Source organism: Ambystoma mexicanum, chromosome 6p (assembly GCF_040938575.1).
Source record: "Ambystoma mexicanum isolate Mex_15411 chromosome 6p, UKY_AmexF1_1, whole genome shotgun sequence".
Lineage (NCBI taxonomy): Eukaryota > Metazoa > Chordata > Amphibia > Caudata > Ambystomatidae > Ambystoma > Ambystoma mexicanum.
The window spans coordinates 291,954,321-291,973,365 of record NC_090935.1 but is presented as its reverse complement, the minus strand read 5'-3'; the positions used below and the strand labels follow the sequence as shown (position 1 = coordinate 291,973,365).

The window sequence follows — 19,045 nt, the reverse complement described above, 5'->3', positions numbered from 1 at the left end:
CAGTGTTCTGGATGACAAGCCATTTACCCGGACTTCCACGAGCGGAGCATCATATAATAGATAGATCCAGTCCAAGAAGCTCGCATCGAATCGCATTTTCTTCATAATTTCCTAGCGGGCCTCTCAAATCACATCGTTGAACGCCTTCTCAGTCTATAGCTAACGGTGCATGGGATTCTCTGATGGCAGCGGCATGTACAATCGACAGATGTAGTTTCTGGGTGTAGTTTCTGGATGTTCATGCGGGTTGATTTGTCCGGCATTTAGCCGCATTGATCCGGGTGGATCATTGATGGGATTACTGCCTGCAGTCTGTTTGCAAGCACTTCTGCGAGGATTTTGGTTTCATTGTTGAGTAACGAGATATGTCTATAGGATTTACACATGTCTGGCGGAGGTTACCTGGTTTGGGAATAACTACAATTCTGGCTTTGTGCAGGCCATAGGGGAGCGTGCCCTTTTCCCTACAGTGGTTAAACATTTTCTGTATAGGGGCGATTACCTTTCCTCCCTTTGTTTTCCATGTCTCGGATCGGGAACCTATTGGAGCCTGGTGTTTTCCCTGATTGGAGTCGGTCAATGACAGTTGCAACTTCATCTTCCGTTATATCAGTATCTAGTTGCGCTTGTTGGGCTTCCGACCGACTGGGAAGCGTGATATTGTCCAGTATTTAGTTCTGTACTAGTGGGGGTGGGCTTTCATAGTGTTAAAATAATCTTCAAAGGCCTCTGCCATTTTGTGGTCTGTTTGCACCGGTTCATTTAGCCCCTTGCTTATTTCCTTGACATATGTCTCCTTCATCTCGTCACTCAAGCCAAGCCATTATTTTGCCCGTCTTGTCCTCCGTTTCGTAGATGCGGGGTGCGCCTCTCCCAGTGGGCCTGTTTGTCGTTGTCCAAGATATTGCAGTTTATATCCTTGGCCGCCAAGAGGGCCCAGTGTTTCTCAGACAAGCCTACTAGTAGGTATTCCTCCTCTTGTTTATTAGCCTCTTCCTACGCTGACCTTACATTCTATTACCCCCTCTTCCCAACCTCCCCTCCCCCCCGGAGTACTGCCTTGTAAGCCTTCCACAGTATTTCAGGGTTTTGCACTGAGCCTTCGTTGAGGGTGAAGTAGTCTGTGGTGCAGTTGTGAATGTGGTCTATAAAATCTGGAAAGCCCAGGAACATTCTTCAGTTTTTTGCCTGCTTACTCACCTTAGGATTATTGCACACTAAGTAACATATTTTAACATATCAAATGAGTAATTAATAAATAATAATAAAACAGCACAAAATACACGTTCACAAATTGAAAAATGAAAACCTCAAATAAAATTATACATTCAAATCAATAAAATGAGGCATGGGTAAGTTCCAAACAGTACATTAAAAAAATGTAAAGAACGGGAGAGTCAAGGGTTTGCCAAAGTCTGTCTCCCACCCCCCTTCACCCTTTCCTGCTGTTCATTGAAATTAAGAAGCATGGACCGACCGGAGGCCCCTGTGAGTATCAGTTTCATGATCTGACCCCAGTGCCGCCCACACCCTTTCACTATTCTGTTCTTTGATTTTCGGTCAGCCTTGCGGTGCATTGCGAGGAAAACCAATAATGTGTAAAAAATTTCAATCCCCAGTCGAATAAACCCCTTCCCGCCAATACTTGATGTTGAGGTCAATGAAGGATATAAAATGAAGTTAACTAGCAGCTGGATGACAAAGCAGAGGAGCCTAACCTCAGATGGCACAAGGGTTTTGTGGCAGACTCTAGTGAAGCAGACGTCCTTCCTGAAGGTTATATGAAGACCTGTGCAAACAGAGATCCTAGTGAAGCCAAAATAACCGCTCCAGTACCAATAAAGCAGGGCGCCTTGAGAGCCTTCAAATGGAGTAACCAACCTGCTTGGTGCAAACATCCTGCGGGCTCCAACACCTGCGCGCTTTTTCCCCTTATTGGGGAAACAGACTAAAATGTATGTGCAGGGTGTTCAGTTCAAGTGCTGCCGGCTTCCTCCTCCTTCACGGCACTTGTGGGCTCCAACACGTGCCCCCTTGAGGGGGAAACAAACCAGGATTTATATGCAGATGGGCTGCTTTCCACCAGGATGACTTATCAACTTAATTAAGCACAATACAAGCTTGTAGATGATGCCTAAAAGTCATCCATAAAGTAGGTACAGTACAAGTAGAGCAGGGCGTACAGAGAGCAGGATGTAAACCTGGGAAACGACAGGAACAGCAGGGCAACAGCAAACCTCCCATAGCCAGCTCTGACAGCACTCGGTTGTGCTCTGCGTCAGAGCCTGGATTTGGTGCTCTTTGCCCCCCCTTCCTCAGGCCACAACTCGCAGGGCAACAGCCCTCCCCATCCATCGCACAGCACTCAATAAACATGTTTACAGTCACCATAGAGTCTTAAAATGCATTCAGTCACTTAAATCAGCAAAGGTGGTAATGGAACCATGCAATATTTCCTAAATTTAGTCCATTCGCTAAGAAGAATATGGCCTTAAAAGTCACAGGAACCACACAATGCTTCTCCCAAGAATGTATCTGTAGCAGGTAAGTTACTTTTTAAAAAAAACATTTTTATTTTTATTTGTTATAACTGCAAAACAAGTTACAGCCTTTCACATCATAAATCTAATACACATCACATCAAGCATATAAAATCCATATTAATAACATTTACAACAGGAGAAGCAAAAAACATAGTATATCATACACTTAAAATTATTTTAAAACTCCCTAAACACTTTTCGTTTTTTGAAATAAAACATCATATAGCAGAAAATTAGAAACCAAATCTTTCCTGATTACAAAGACTCTAACTAAATTTCTTTCAGCAGATACATTTTTAACAGCCACTTTCAACTCCCACCTTCTTTTCGGCATATACATCTTGTTAGGATCAATTACATCAGAATGTTCACTTAACCTTAACGATTGAATGAATAGTACCATTGCCATATTCATTTGAGGAGTTTGACTGTTGTATAGGAAATCCCAGAGAGTTTCAGAGTTCAAGACTATTCGTCCAACAAACATATGTTTGAAACAAATAATTTTTTCTTTCACTCAACTCTTGACATTCCACAATTAGATGTTTTAACGATTCCCTCTGACATGGTACTTTACAAAATCTACAATCATCATTTTCTGTGAGTTTTCTCATGAATTTTACCTCAGTAGCCATATAAAGATTCGGTCTTAGCCGCAAGTAGCCAAATCTATTTTTGGGATCAGGATGTTTCAACAAATACTGTTCCGTTTTATGTAACTTTGATTCCATATGCTTGTTCCTTAAAAACTCTTAGTTTTAAGCAGGCATTTCTTGTGGTGATCCAGTCATACAGCCATAGTTTCTTCTTGGCTCATTGAGGGTTTTTAAAAAGCAGATACTTTCTAATACCTGCTTCCTCCATTATCTGGTCTATCCAATTACGCCATTTACAAATGTTTTTGTTCTTAGACTCCAGCATATGTTTGCCCATTTTTGCCATCACAGTATTTGATTTAGATGTCACCAGATACTTCCGAAATAACGAGAAAACCTTCCAACAATAGATGGCATACAAGGATGTAATTGCTAGCTTGTGACGAATCGTGCACATAGATAACATTGTTGGCACATCACATACTGTTTTCCAGTATTGACCCTCTAAGATTTGCCATATTTTCTCTGAAATTATATCTCTCGTCTCGGCAGCATAAGTCAAGATCGGAGTGACTTGTTGTTTATAAAGAAATCCAGAGAATTTTCCATATTTGGCCAAGCTTATTTTGGTTTGGGCAATACCAGTTCGATTTTCTTTTTTGTTCTAGTTCTCTGTGGTAAGGCCTACCATTTTTATCGTTGCTGATTTGTATCCCAAGATATTTATAATCGGAAACAACATCAATGCTAACATTTTGTATGAACCATTTTTTTGTAAGATTCTTTTTTAGACCTAGGATCATTATTTTACATTTATCTTGGTTTATCTTCAGCAAATTTTGTCAGTGCCAATAATAATTCTTGCAGGCCCCTGGAAGTTTGAGCCAGCAAAACCAAGTCATCCGCATAAAACGACGAGAGGACTGCTTGGCTTCCAATACGCGGAGCATCAGAGACAACATTACCAAAATCGTGCCGAACATCAGAAATGAAAAAGTTAAATAATGTACTTGCCAAGATGCATCCTTGTTTTAGCCCACGAAATGTTTGAATAGGATTTCATAAAGTGCCTTATAATGCTAACCTAATCTGCACTGTTGTATTGGTATGTAATTCATTGATCCAAAACACCAAATACGAGGGACACTTTGCCATCAATAATTTTTTAATTTATAATTTTCTGCAAACTGAATCAAAAGTGACTTGAAAATCAATGAATGGCAAGAATACTGGTTGTCGCTTATCTCGTTCTTGTTTAATGATTTCTAAAATATGTAAATTAACAGAGGTACCAATTCCTGGTACAAAGCCTGTTTGATTGGGGTCACACAAGTTGTTCGTGTTTAGCCATTTTATTCCTCAATAACAATCTGGCAAATAGTTTTCCAGGAATATCCAGCAATTAAATAGGTCTATAATTAGCCGGATCAGAGTTCAACCCTTTCTTATCGATTGGAATAGTGATTGATTTCCTCCATGACAATGGGATTCGTCCAGTTCTCATGATTTGTTTAAATATTGTGGCAAAGATCAGGGCTCAACCCTCGGGGTTCTTTTTGATCATATGGTTGGAAAGCCCATCAGGGCCAGGAGCCCTGGAGGTTGAGAGTTTAGATATAAAGAATAGCATGTCTTCAACATCAAAATAAAATCCATTCCTTGGGAGTAGTCATAGATAATATCAGGTCTCTTGGTGTTCGTATTGTCAATATGCAGCCCATACCTCTTGCAAAATCGGGTTCATTTGATGCACAATTTGGATTTTACACTGATTCTTTTAATAATTAACATATTTTAGCAGAGCTTTTAGAACTCAGCCTTTCAAGCATTAGTTCAGTATCAACTTGGTACATTTAGACATGTCTGCTTTTTATCCAATTTGTATACTTGCATTTGAGAGTTTTCAGTTGGATTATACGTTTGTCCAAATCAAGATTCGGAAGCAGTCTTTTATCATGTCTATACAGTGCAATTTCATTACTATAAGCATGAAGTTTTTGTGGTGCTTTAGCATTTGATGTTTTCTTGTGATATGCAAAGATTTGTAATTCTTTGGATAACATTTTTTGCTATCTGTGTATTTCTCAATAAGATTTTGATTCAAGGATTCTAACATCGGAGGAGTCCAAGAGAATCTATTTTGTGCAGAGTTCAAGATCATGTTAGAAGCTAGCGAATTATCAACACTTTTCTTATTCAGACACATTGACTATTTAAAAGATTGAATATCATGGTCACTTTTATCTTGCTGAATTATCTTAAACTCAAGAATGCGGTCAAACAGTCCCTTATCTACAAAGGTATAGTCAATAAAGGCAGATGGCACAGAGGAGTGCAAAGTCGGATTAGGAACAATATCGCCTCCTTTGGCACCATTCAATCTGAGAAAATGTCATTCCGCCATTAGTGAGTTCCACCACCTAGCCGCAGGGACAACCTCCTTTCCATTTTGCTCATAATAGTTGATATTCAAATCTCCTGTAATTATTACATGACCACAATTTGCATCGAGGAGTGTTAAGTTCAGCAAATCATCGAACGCCTGAAAAAAAAAAAAATTGGTTGTCGGAGAAGGCCACATGATTCAAATAGCAATTTATTAACCCAATTGTCATAGTCTACTATTATTCTTACCATCTGTAAGAAGCTATTTGGAGAACTCCATGGTTCCAGTTGGATGTGAGGAGATCTTTGGGCCTACCTCTCACCGGTACAATAGCAGGGGTCATAATAATGTTTATCCCAAATTGGAGGAACCAAATTTCTTGAAAGGCTATTGTATCAAATTCCCTTAGCATCATGTTTATGGAGGTTGTTAAATGCTTGAAACCTCTAGTATGCCAAGAGGCAACCGAGCATTTATATTCAGGTTGGCTTAGCTAACAATTCATCATTCTGGAATCTTTTTCCTCCACTCTTTGATCATTCTCAAGTGAAGGCCACCTTTGCTGGTTGGAGGTCAACTCTTTAACATATCCTACATATTTAGATACGTATACATTTCCTCCTCTTGGGGGCTGATGATTGTTCGATGACTGATTTGATAACAAAGCCCAATTCGTTTAAGTCAGCTCTGGCTTGCCACATTGCATTTTTAACCAAACCCGATTTCATCCATAATTTGCCCACTGATAGGTCATTTTCATGAACAAATTCAATTTGATCAATATCAGAAGAGCAGATTCCAGCTAAAGTCGGTACACCGGCCAAAATATTCATTACAGATTGTCTATTTAGATCAAAACCTCTGAAGAGTTGAGGCCGGCATTGCAATGGCAAATGTTTTAATTCTTGTTTTTTTAATCTTTGCTTTTGAGGTCTGGGGGTTGCCTGCATTCCCTTTGTAGATTGGAAATATTGGGCTTGATGAGGCGCATTCACTGTAGGCGTTCTAGAACTTTCGCCATTATTTCTCTGTGATGATGTCTCTTGTTTATTTGCTTGGAAAATCAATCTCTTTAATGATTGCTCAATTTCCCCTCTCCGATCATCAATTGGTAAGTGAATTTCACCATTTGATTCAGCAGTCCCTAGCCTCATCACCTCCTTTTGTATATTGCAATCAGATTTCACATTTTGGATAGAATCACTCTTCTTCGCTTCATTGTCGCCAATTTGTTTGCTTGCCTGTACAGTTTTGTTTTCTGAAGTCTTCATTTTTTGCTCCTTGCTCAGCTTAATCAAGGTGTCTAAAGGCTCATATATTAGTGATTTATTTACAGATTCACGCTCTCTTGCCATTCTAAGTAGGTGAAATTTTTATACTTGTTAGCTATGACAGTGCGCGCGGTGGCAGCTGGTGATTTAGGCATAGTTGGAGCTTGTAATATTTGCATTTGTCATGCTTTTAGCATTTTTCGTTTTTTTTAGTGTGATTTTTGCATGTTGCGAAGTTGGATCTTTGTTTTTTTTTTTTTAAAGATGTTATAGGAAGGCGTGTTACTACATTCAGGTACTTCCTCAAACAAGTGTTACCTTTTGTTTTTTCTGAGGTACACCTACTTCTACATCCTCAAGATTTTTTAATTTCTTTTTTTTTTAAACCACATCTTTCACCCACTTTGCATGGTTCCACAGGCTCAATCACTGGGTTCTCAAAGGGCACATAAATGGAGTTATTTTTTAGACTTTCTATATTTGGCAGGGTTTTTTAACATGTCAATTGTGGAGGCGACCTTGTTTTTACATTTTCGTTGTAAGACCTCTTGTTTGTTTTTGTGTACAGTCAATCGGCAAGACTTCATCACAATCGGATGGTCTTACTTCCCTGTTAAAAGCATTTGCATCATCCATAATCAAAGCTTCAGGCTGCTTCTCACAGTTTTGACATTGCTTCTGTTTAGAGTTTATTTCATGCAACAATTGGACTATGATCATATGTTGGGCATTTATCTTGGTGTCAAGGGTGTCACATAATCTCGTAAGGGAAAACAGAGCAGCATTCATGGTCTGAAGCGACGTTTCCATTCCTATTACAAAATGACCCAGTGCTGAATGGGGTCTGTCATTCGGGTCTATATTGTTTCGTCGCAGGGTGGGATGAATGAACGAACAGGAAAAAACTGAAGCGTTTTTAGCAGTAGGAGAAAACATCATCGTAGATTGTGAGTGATCACATATCGGTGAATTTACCTCTTGATGATCTGTTATGAGTACCAGATTCACATGGGATCGATATAATACTCCCCCTTGGACTCTCCGCCCCTCTGGGGTCTGTTGTATCCGGCTCCTGATGATTCACCGGATTTGCCTTTTCCAAACAAGTTCCTTCTGATTAAAATTACTCGCAGGAACAGACGTCTTGGGTTCTATATTTACGCCGGAACCAGCGATTATCCTATCTGCATTAATCGCTAATTGTGTGGTTAAATCTAGGTCTCCGGCCGCCGCCAAGGGGTCAGGAGGCGTGCATAGGTTAATGGGTAATTTATTTAGCGCCGCAGAAGTCTTTATCGCTTCCTTAGGCAAAAGCACACCTGGAGAGCTCATGGGGGGGAGGGATCAACAACGGCCGTTTTTTCTCCCCTTGTTTCCTTCCCACCAACTGCACAAAATGTCCTTATATCAGTCATTGAAGAGCATCCACGCTGCTTGCTAGTGGATTTTGATATTCTCGCCAGGTGTATGGTTCGCGAGGACGATTTTGGTGTAGATATCACCTCTTTACAATACGCCATGATTTCGGCCATAATTTCGGCTCGTGCAGACATTCCTGATTTTAATGTCAATACCATTGTTTCAGGGGCTCACAAGTACTCTGTTGGTAGTATTAATATTTAGTTAGATCTTAACTACAAGAAGACAAAGAGCTCAGAGACAAGAAGCACCTACGAGTTTTAGTGCTTCATTGTGCTCGTAATATCAAAGCCTCCCACCTCACACTGACGGCCGACAGGCACTTCCAAGCACTTCCCCAATGCGTGCGCGGCCATTGCCTTAAGTAGGGATGCTGGGTAAGAAGGAGGGGCTAATAGCCAAGTCACTGGAAAAGGGAATAAAGGGGACAAATATAAATAAATAGTTCTTTGGTTGATTCATTGTAGTCTTTACAAGTTGTATTCTAATCCAGCTTCACAATAAAGTCCCGTACCGTGATTCTTAGAAAACACGTGTAGTTTGTAGGAATTGCAGTCTCTCCAGTCGACGGGCACTTCCAAGCACTTCCCCAGTGCGCGCGGCCCGTGCCTTAAGTAGGGATGCTGGGTAAGAAGGAGGGGCTAATAGCCAAGTCACGTGATTCTTAGAAAACACGTGGAGTTTGTAGGAATAGCAGTCTCTCCAGCCAACAGGCACTTCCAAACACTCCCCCCAATGCAATGTTATCCTATGGAGGACAGGGGGCGCCAAATCCTTTGAATTTATGTACACCCCCTGACTCTCATTTCCCAGGTGACTGGATGGGTTCGATTGGGGGTCGATAGAGGTGGGATTTCCCGCTGTTCTTTCTGGTGAGAGGTGCCCAGGAGCTGCGTGTGCAAAGATTTGTCTGGTTGGGTCCAGCAGCAGAGTGCAACCCTTAGAGTTGGAGAAATGCAAGATTCACTGATGCAGCCCTCGTCAGGGCAGATCTACGATGATTCACTGTTGGCTGACTTCATCGAAACCCGTTTGCTCGGGTTTCGATGTCAGCGCTGTGGTGAATCATCTTTCATTGTCGCACCCCTCTTCCCACCGTTCCCTAATGCGAGAAACGCTCCCCACCTCTTCTCCCCTCCCCATCCCTGTCCTTACCTCAGTCGGCCCCTCTCCGCTGCCGCTTCCTGTTTCTTACACTGTGCAATAAACTCATGCGCAGTCCCCGACAGGCCACCTTTCGATGAAAGCGGCCTGTCGGGGGGAAATCTTTTGGGTGAAATCAGCCCTTCAGGACACTTCACAGGATGGTTTCCAGCGATGGCCACTGCACACAGACTAGGGCAGGCATCCTTTCAGTCGCGGTTTGAGATGTCCTTCCAGGACAATATCCCTTGATGCTCGGACGCTGACATTCAGCAGGAAGGCAACTTGTACCACAAGCTGGTGACCACCAGAATTCTGGCTGCAAACGCGGAGCAGTGACTGTTCTAGTGCGGTAGCCCACTGGAGAGCTGGACAGTCCACTAGGTGGGCCAAGGACCCTTCTGAAGTCTTAGGATTGCTGGATCTTCGAGAACACAGAGACTGATTGGTCCCACCTGTCCATGGGTTGAACCACCGCATAGAGTCTTTGTAGATCAGGTAGTCTTACAGGGCTTCACAGGGCTAGGCGCAGAAAGGGATGGCAGGCCTTTTGGGGAGTTGGATCTTTAGTCGGCTGTTCTTCTACGAGAGATTTTTGACTCCAACGCCGATCTGAAAAAATGGCTGCAGGACTCCTCTTCTTATCCAAAATCCAGCCTGGAAGCCAGTCCAAGCCTATCAATGGTAAGGATCTGCACCATTCAAACAGCCAGTAGTTATCCAATCGGGAACAACTATTGGTTTCACTAATGCCACACACACCCACACATTCTGGTACCACAGATGTGTAGTAGCCCCAGACAGCCTCACCTGCTTCCTGGTTCAAACACACAAAAGCATCACTAGCCCATAAAAGCTGCAGCTCTCCTGGGCAAATACATGAGGAGAGCTGCTCACTGGCTCCCCGTTAAGGAACGCATTACCTTCAAGACCTCACCATAGCGCACAAATACCTTGCACTCACAGCCCCACCCTACCTCTGAGACTATTATCAGAGCCACCTCATCACGCCCGAAAAGAACTTTCCACACTAACCAATTACGCATCCCGTCCATCAAAAGAGCCAAGGTGGGTGGGTATCGGCTTCCCTCACATAGCACCTAAATTGTGGAATGCTCTACCAAACTCCCTCAGAGCTGACACCTTCCTCTCAGCCTTCTGTAAAGTGTTAAAAACCACTCTTCAACTAACCCGTCCTCCTCTGTACCACCCACCACCTCCCCCGTTCTCTGTTTGTAAATAAGCTTGTACTTCTATTCTGTAACTAAGCATGTTTTTTCTATTGTTAACTAAGAAAGTTGTCTGTAACAAGCGCCACGATGTCCCCGGGCTGCTGTGCGCTCTACAAATGTTAATAAATAGCTTGCACTCATGGCAATTTCAAACCCTGTAATATCGGCTCCCATGCAATGAATCCCCTCCAGACTCCATGGTGTACCCATGCTTATTACAGTTCTCGAACCCTTGTTGTGGCACTTGTCATGGAGCAGAAGTGCAGGATAGGGTCTTGACCTTAACTTTCTACTGGATCTTGTTTTGGATTTCCCTTTTTGGGCCAACGTTTGGTTTTTGGTATGTTTCAACCTGACATTGCTTACCGGACCTGCTTTAGGACTCCTTTTTTTTTTTTTTAATCTGCCGTTCAGGTTATTCTTATGTGGGTGTTCTGAACAAGTGAATGTGCGTTTGTCTTGCCTGGGATGTTTTGGGATGACTCCTTTGCTGGAATGTTCTGGTACCCATCTTTTTCCTGGGATCTGATTTTCTCCTGCTGCTGTCCGGGAGTTTTGTCTCGCCCTGCTTCTCCGGGTCTCCTCATAAGGCTCTCGCCTTTCTTTAAGGGCTGCCTCGTGCCGGTGTGGTTGGGTCCCTGTGGACTTGTTGCACAGGATATCGTAAAATTCCATCGGGCAGGTTCCTGGCCCATGAACTCTTCACCCAGGGAGAACCGGAACTTGTAATAGCAAGAGACCATGTAGGTGCACTACTTTGACCAGGGTGGATTGTTTTGAGTGCAACTGTGGTGTCTGTCTTGCTGATACGTGGTTGCTGTCCGGGTTCCTCTTTTCTCCTGATCAACTGTTGGAACGGCCTGTTCTTTACATTTCACTGGTAGATCCAGATAAAGGTATATTGTCTGTGTGGCCGTTTGTTATCTTATATTCGTCTGACGTCTGCTACTCTAGACAGTCTTACTAATGCTTGAAACGCATGTGGAGCGGACATGGTGTAAGTAAATCCTCCTCCAAAGTACCCGGTTGGATACCAGCCTTATCCAAATAAATTAATTGGGGCAGGAGGGGACCTAGGCAGGTCTTGTCCTGGTAAATTCTGGGAAACGCTTCCCCATTTCAAGACACCATCCCAGAGGGCACTGTATTTGTAAAATGAGCATGACGGAAAGAACACAAAGACCCTGAGACTGTGAATGACCTGCAAAACCTATTCGATTAAGGATGGACTTGGGACTTCCACGTCAGTTGGACTAGGGTCCTTTCAGTGAATAATTGGTGAATTGGCCTTCCTCATTGTTTTGCTTAGACCCATATCCTTTCATGTTATAGCCCCCAGCTGTGTAGGCCACACATCAGCCCCACTTGAGGAATACTGAATGAATCTTGGTCTAATCCAATGCCTCCATTTAGTGTTTGAAACTAGAATAGGGTTTTGACTTTGGGCCGTCATTCCTTTTGCTGCTGTCCTTCACTGAATATTGGTTAATCCACATTCTCGGCACTATTCTGCTAAGATTTGCTTCTGAGTTGTATTCCCATCTATAAAACATCTTGCAGCCCTGCCTGAGAGTCTGGCAAGACACCAATCGAGTTGGGAGCATTTCATACTACTCCTCTGTGGGACATTTGGGGTGGGGATACTTTCGATGACGCCCACATCTACCTCAAGATCTCCTCCATGGTAGACATCCACAGCCTTAAGGCCTGCCTCACATTGGTCCAGTCCTGGATGTCCAGTGCTTTCCTGAAGCTCAGCCCATCCAAACCTGAATTCCTACTGCTGACCAACAACACCGAATACCCAGACATCCAGACCTGGCTTTCTGCTATGAACCTTGAGGGATAACCACTCCAGCTGACCAAGTCCCTTAGGTTCAACATTGATGGGCACCTCAGGTTTAAACCACACATAGCAATGAAGGTGTAAACAGCCTGGTACCAACTTTCTTTATTGAAGAAAATCAAGCCCTTATCCCAGAAAAGCACTTTAGATCCGCTGTCCATGCCTTGGTCCTCTCCCACCTGGATGGTGGCAGTGTCCTTTTGGAAGGCCTTCGGGGGACTACATTGGCACACCTGAAATGTGTCCTGCAGTGTCCTGCATACTGCAGCAAGACTTCTTCAAGGACTCTGCAAATTTTTGTTTGCATCCAAAATGACAGTGGGAGAAGAAACCGAAAGTTATTTGTTCGCTAACAACTTTCAGTTTTCCCCTCCCATGGCCATTTCCGATAACCTGCTTCCCCTCCCACCCCCATACTTACCCTGTGGCGGCACACTGCGCTGTGTATTGTATTTGGCAATTTATATAGCACATATCCCGAACAGAAACCGGGCAAAAGATTGCATCTGGGCGCAGATAAGAATGCAAGGGAAATTACCAGAATAAGCTGCTATATCTTAAATAAAGGGATACGTTTTCATTTTTTTCCTTAACTCCAGAAAAGATTTATCTTTGCGGAGGTCATACGGAAGGGCATTCAAGGCCTTAGGCCCTGCATGGAAAAAGCATCTGTCACCCCAAGTAACAGAGTTTGAATGAGGGACCACCAACATTTAGGGAGATCCTGGGAGAAACCCAAGGGGCCAAGAATCCTGTCCAGCTGCAAGACCAGCGAGGGGGATCAGAGACCCGTTGGAAGAAGGCCTGGCGACCAACTTCTGCTGCTGTCCTGGTAGAGCCTTGTCTTGTGGAAGATCTCCAGCAGTCCTGCCAATGAGCTGCGGCCCTTGGTGTGGAGGGAATATCCATCCTCGACATTGGCTCGGAGTCCAAGGGGCAAAGCCAAAGGCTCTTCTTCGTAGATCACCCATTGGCTGAACAGCTACAGTTTGGGCTACCATGCTGTAGATGCTGTAGTTCCGGGGTGAGGTCTGAAACTTGGTGGATCCTCCGCTTGTGGGAATAAGACGACTCTGTGAAATCTCGTGGTCCTGGCATCAAGGGGACCCGATATAGGAGGCAAAGTGTGATCGTGGCAAGTGAATTCTCTTGCGTCACCATGCATCTGTGGCCGTCGTCCCAAACTGCTTACTTGCATCAAGTACTGTCCTGAGAGGGGCCCTGCATAGGGTTCTTTTTTGTATTTATCACCTGGAAGACCTTGCACCTGCATTGGTCGCCGACCAGAGTGCTTGAACCTGCACCTCCTGGGCATCAAGCGATGAATCTGACGGTGGGAAAAGCTACCTTGAACCCTCTTCAGCAGACCTACCAAGTCCATACAAAGAACCCGAATACGGGCGGGGGGGGGGTGATTTGTAGTGATACTTACCTTAACCCCTAACTCCCTCTTCAAAGTTTTGATAACTTTTATAAACTTTTGAAATAGTTTGGCTTTGCCATTGCTGGTTCGTGGAAGCACTTTGAAAGTTGGGGACACGTTTGTTAGAACAACTTGTCCTCTACCACTTGGAACTGTTCATTGGACCCCAGAAACCTTCATTATTTTTGCAGCCTCATAAAACTATATGGCACATTGTTGAATGTTTGGGCACAAGGTCCCATAAATCTTAGGGATGGACTTGGTATTGTATATCTGACCTGTAGTTATTATACTAATGTTTCACTTCCTTTATTGGGGTTTCTATATGTATTTTGCTCTAATCCAGTGATTGTACATATCTATCCATTATTTAGAGTTGTGTGATATTACCTGTTAAGTCATTTTTCTCAGTGTTATATGGTCATAAATAAATACGTATTTCTATAACTTGATTGTCTTAAGTGTAATACCTGACTTCGCACTGTCTTCATTTAGGACCCCTTACAAGCTCACCACCTCTTGAGACTTGGCCTGGACCACTTGCCTTGCTACCTTGCACTGGTTTGGTTACAGCTCCCTGAGTTGTCCCTGTCACTATACTAGGTTGGCCTTCTGTACATTTGTCCCCCAGGGCAGAGTATTGAAAACATAGAAAATCAGTCCTAACGCCTTGCACTCCCCACCAACCCTACAGGTAAGTGTATCAGCCACTTTTACTCCTGGAAAAAATGGGCAAATACTGCCAAAAAATAAAAATAGGGTTTAACCTCTTAAGTGCCATTGAGGTTCCCCCCCAGTGCCAATGGGTTTTTTTTAAAATCGCGGTATTCACCGCCCAAACCCGCCAGCATTCCCCCCCTCAACCCCTTAAGTGCCACCGACGAGCCGGCTCGTCGGTGGCAACCTGGAGCGTTTTTTACCGACGAGCCGGCTCGTCGCTGGCATTTAAAGGGATAAACATACCAATAAAAAATGGGAAACAAACATGTAGAATCCTGCACCCCTGCTTTAACCCTCACAGCTCCATGGGTATGTTTGGACCAGTAGTGCACGTAGTACCACAGGAAGAAACGACTTTAACTGGCTGATTGGCAGAAATAAACCTGTATCTTTTATTTTGCAAGGACATAACCATAACACAAGAAATCAGTTTTTCAGTTGAAACATATTTTTACTTGCTTATAAAATACTCTCATTGGGAATTACATTTTATTTTACTCCCAACTTAAAAAAAATAGGGAGTAAAATAATCCCACTTCCAAATCTTATCTGGAGCACTGCTCTCCATCCTACCTGACGCTCAATGATCTGCTCACCGCTGTCTCCACCCCCCCCCCTTCCCTTGCTTGTAGATCCCTTAATGCTAATTTCCCACACTCTCGCCCTTCCCTGTTAGGTCCCTGTTACTTTTTTTTCTCTGTCATCCCCATCCCCTCAACCCCCCCCCCCCACTATGTTCTTCCCCCATATGATTGTAAAGCGCTCTGTTGATTCCCGAAGCAAGGTCCGCGCTCAATAAATTCCCTAATAATATTTTGTAAAACACTTCAGTCGCCATGCCAGTGGGCTAACCCTATTTTCTTTTTGATCTATTTTCATCCAGTCCCTTTTAAAAACTTTCCAAATAAAACTTGCTCCTGTACTAGTCCCTATTCTGTTTCTTTCTATTTGTGACAGTAATAGAAGCAGGAGTTGTCGGGAATAAAGCACTGTATAAAATATAATATTGAACTATGTACACATCCTGCCCAATCGGTAAATGCCCAGCCCCCCCATATTAATGAAATCTTTCAACGAGTTTTCTTGAAACGAGGATCTTTCAACGAGTTTCCCCCACCCCATATGAGTCTTACCCTAGATTTCCATGCATTCTCAAGGCATCCTTCCAAATCCCCTCCACCTCTCACCTACGCACCCTCTTAGCTTCCTTCAAGGATTGAATGCATTTGTTGTCTACTCACTTGTAAAGCCATGCACAAACCTTCACAAGGCAAGTGACTTTTTTTTTTCTTTTCCAGCTGCCCACCCTGTTTAAGGATAGCGCCTGCTTTTAATACACTCAGTAATAAATACGTACAGGCGGTCTTTCTGGAAGTGGATGTCCACCATTGCCAGGTAAGGAGTGGTTATTTTCAACTTTTCATTGTTCACTGTTCTGGAGGGAGTTGTTATACTCCCATACAATGATGCTACTCTTAATATGGCATATGCAGTTTTTTCATTGTGGTTAACCTGTATTCCCATCAATTTGGGAATACAAGTTCTTCATGCAGCGACCAATGGTGTACCAAAATATTATGACCTCTCTACAGGAACTCTCGCTCAACTTTCTATTCATCCTCCAAATTGCATACACACTAATCAAAGTAGAATGCCGATTCTCATTTTCCAAAGACCTAATTAAACACCTTCACCCCTCCACACAAAAGGAAATTCAGAAGCACACTTAACTGACAAGGCAACAACAGCTACATATACCAAGGACCTGCAATTGATTAAAGCTCCTTGCCTTTACTAACTGACTGCTTACGAACATCTATAAAACAAATTCTATTTTTAAGTAAACCACCATGACCCTAACGTAGGGTAATGCACCTCAGCACCGTGTTAAAAAAAAAATAGCCAAAGCAACACCTGCTGTCCGCCACAACCGAGAAAATTAGCTTGTGCAATATGACACCTGCTCACAATTTCCCAAAATATTCTAAGTTGAAAACTACAACTGTAATGTGTACTCAGCCTGTGCTTAAGCCTGTGCCAGATTGCAAAGTTGTACTTATGTGCACTCACACACTTGCCACAAAGCTAGAACTAGAGGCCAAATGTAAGCAGGGTGACTTTTTATGAGGCGCACTAGTAAAGGTTGGATGTACACCAGCTCTCCATAGGACTTGCCCCACTGTGTGCAAACTTGCAGCTGTGTCCCCTTTGTGACAATTGCACACCCAACCAATGATTGCAATTTGTGCCTCGCCTGGTTAAATAGGAGTCCCAAACTGTGTTTTAAAAAAAGTGCCTTGACCCACACCAATAAAAACGCAGTAGCATTGATAGCATATACTGCTATAGTCGAGAGGGAGGGCTGCATAATGGAATCCTGCAGCATTTTGTGTACATAACAACTTTAAGTAATAAAATAGTTTCCATTAAGCCCGAAAGTCAAACAGCATAAAGCAGGCATTTGGCGTGCCCAGAATAAGAGCGACCCACTGAGCATCCGCTTGCAGTGGTGTACCTAGAGGAACAAGTGGGAGCACAATTCTGAATGTATCAGCCCCTTAATCTCACTTAAGTGCCACAATTCCGATGTTTTTTTTCCTCAACGTGTAATTCGCACCACCCATTTTCCTGTTGCTGGCGAAGTGCCTGGTCTAGGGATCTGATTATGTTCACATTAAATTGTTTTTTAATGCAATCGCTGGCACCTATGCTTTTAGAGCGTTTTTGCTATTTCGCTTGCCTGTGTGAAAGGTTTGTTGTGCCATTTCTGGAACAAATTAGTTTGTGTGAATCCCAAACACTCTTTTTTTGGGTAGGATTACTGTCCTGCTTCTAAACTTTCCCACTATAATAAAAATTCCCACCACACAGAGCAATCACTCCTCAGTAAGAGTGCAGCACACAAGATCACTCGTATGGCTCCGCCTATTTTTCAATGGTAGCCAGTTACGTTTGGCACACAGCTGTTGCACCTCCTTTTTACCTTCCTCTTTCAGCCTCTCATACACGCTGTTCTTTTCATCCCCAACTGTCCCAGGATGAACCTACTGTGGCTGGATTTGGTGTCCGTACCCATTCCCATACTCAAACAAGACTCAATGCTTCAAGGGCACAATTGAGCCCATCGAACAACCGCATTCATACTAATAATGCCCGATATTTGAGTACCAATATTCAGCCACCCAGTTAGTCACCTCAAGGATTTTTCTAGCTAGTCAAGCCAGCGCATTTGGGTATTCAAGCTTAAAAACTCTAGTCTTCCTGCTTGTCCTCAGTGCCGTGTAATTGTCAACTGCTTCCCACTTTGATCGTACCATTTTCACATCGTCAGACATCTGTTTGGATATGCCTGATGTGGGCACAGTTTGCCAACCGACTGACACTTGTGAGATATTCATGGTGACAATGGATTAGACTGACACAAGGGATCACAGTTCAATTGTGGTTATTGAACAATGAATGTTGTATGCAGGTTGGAAAAATGCCTAGTTTAAACCTAAATCGAAGATGGGAGCAAGCTTTGACAATCAAATGAAAAATAAGGCAGTCCTAGTGGCGTTGTCAAAATAAAGGCCTATAATACGAAAACTATTGCCAAACCTCACAACTAATACAAAAAGGGGTGTGGGATAGTTCCCAAGAAAAGAAAGAAGTGTTCCCAAATAATGTCTGGATGCTGTGGCTTGGGTCTCCCTTCCCCACATTTTGCACATGGGTAGGATGGGAACTCGGAGCACAGTACAGTCTCGGGCCTCTCCAGCACGAGATGACAATTCCATTATTGGTTCTCAGGACCGTCATTGCCCAAGTCTCGTCTCCTTAGAAAGTCTCTTGCCTTTGGGGCCTGATGTGTTCAAATAACAATCAAAAGTTCCTTTAAGTTTGTTTCCAATGTTCAGTGGGTGATCAGTTCACCCCTGGGTCTCCCTCTTCTGGGCGCCAACCCCTCCTTACTTTCAATGTTTACTTTCTTTACCCGATTCTGTATGACTACTTTGACCTATTTCGCTGGCCTTCCTACAGCCTTCTGGTTCTTGTAGTTTCTCCCATATGGGGCTCGACCAGTCTCTCTCGAGTTAGCACTTGCATGGTACCGTTTTCACTCTGCCGCCGGTCTCCCCTTCACACTTTTTTACAGCTCATTCAAAGTTCATCAGCTTTGGTTCAATACTTGCCACTTTGCGATTCTCACTCATCACAGCCTGGTTCTCTTTCGGTTCTCCCCTCGACTCACCGGCTGTGTGAAACCGCTTGGCTTTTGGCTTCTCTGGAGTCGAGGCCGGAACCATGGGGGCAGGAGCTTCCCTCGCTCCTGCTTATCGGTACAGGCTTGGCCCATGTGCTGTTGACATCTGCTGCAGGACACTGATGCTATTGTTCGCAGTCTTGGGCTCCCTTCTACGAAGGTTCCGTGGGCCTGGGACGAAAAGTGCAAGGTCACTTCTCTCCTTGCCACCCTCTTGATT

At 43.5% G+C, this 19,045-nt stretch overlaps 1 protein-coding gene across 1 annotated transcript in view; it reads left to right on the top strand.

Moving 5' to 3' along the window:
- TXNL1 (thioredoxin like 1) overlaps positions 1–19,045 on the top strand; it is a 226,981-nt gene that overhangs the window by 20,749 nt on the left and 187,187 nt on the right. Inside the window, exon 2 of the mRNA XM_069627028.1 lies at positions 15,878–15,974. Coding sequence (XP_069483129.1) covers positions 15,878–15,974 — 97 coding nt within the window. The remainder of the gene's footprint in view (positions 1–15,877; positions 15,975–19,045) is intronic.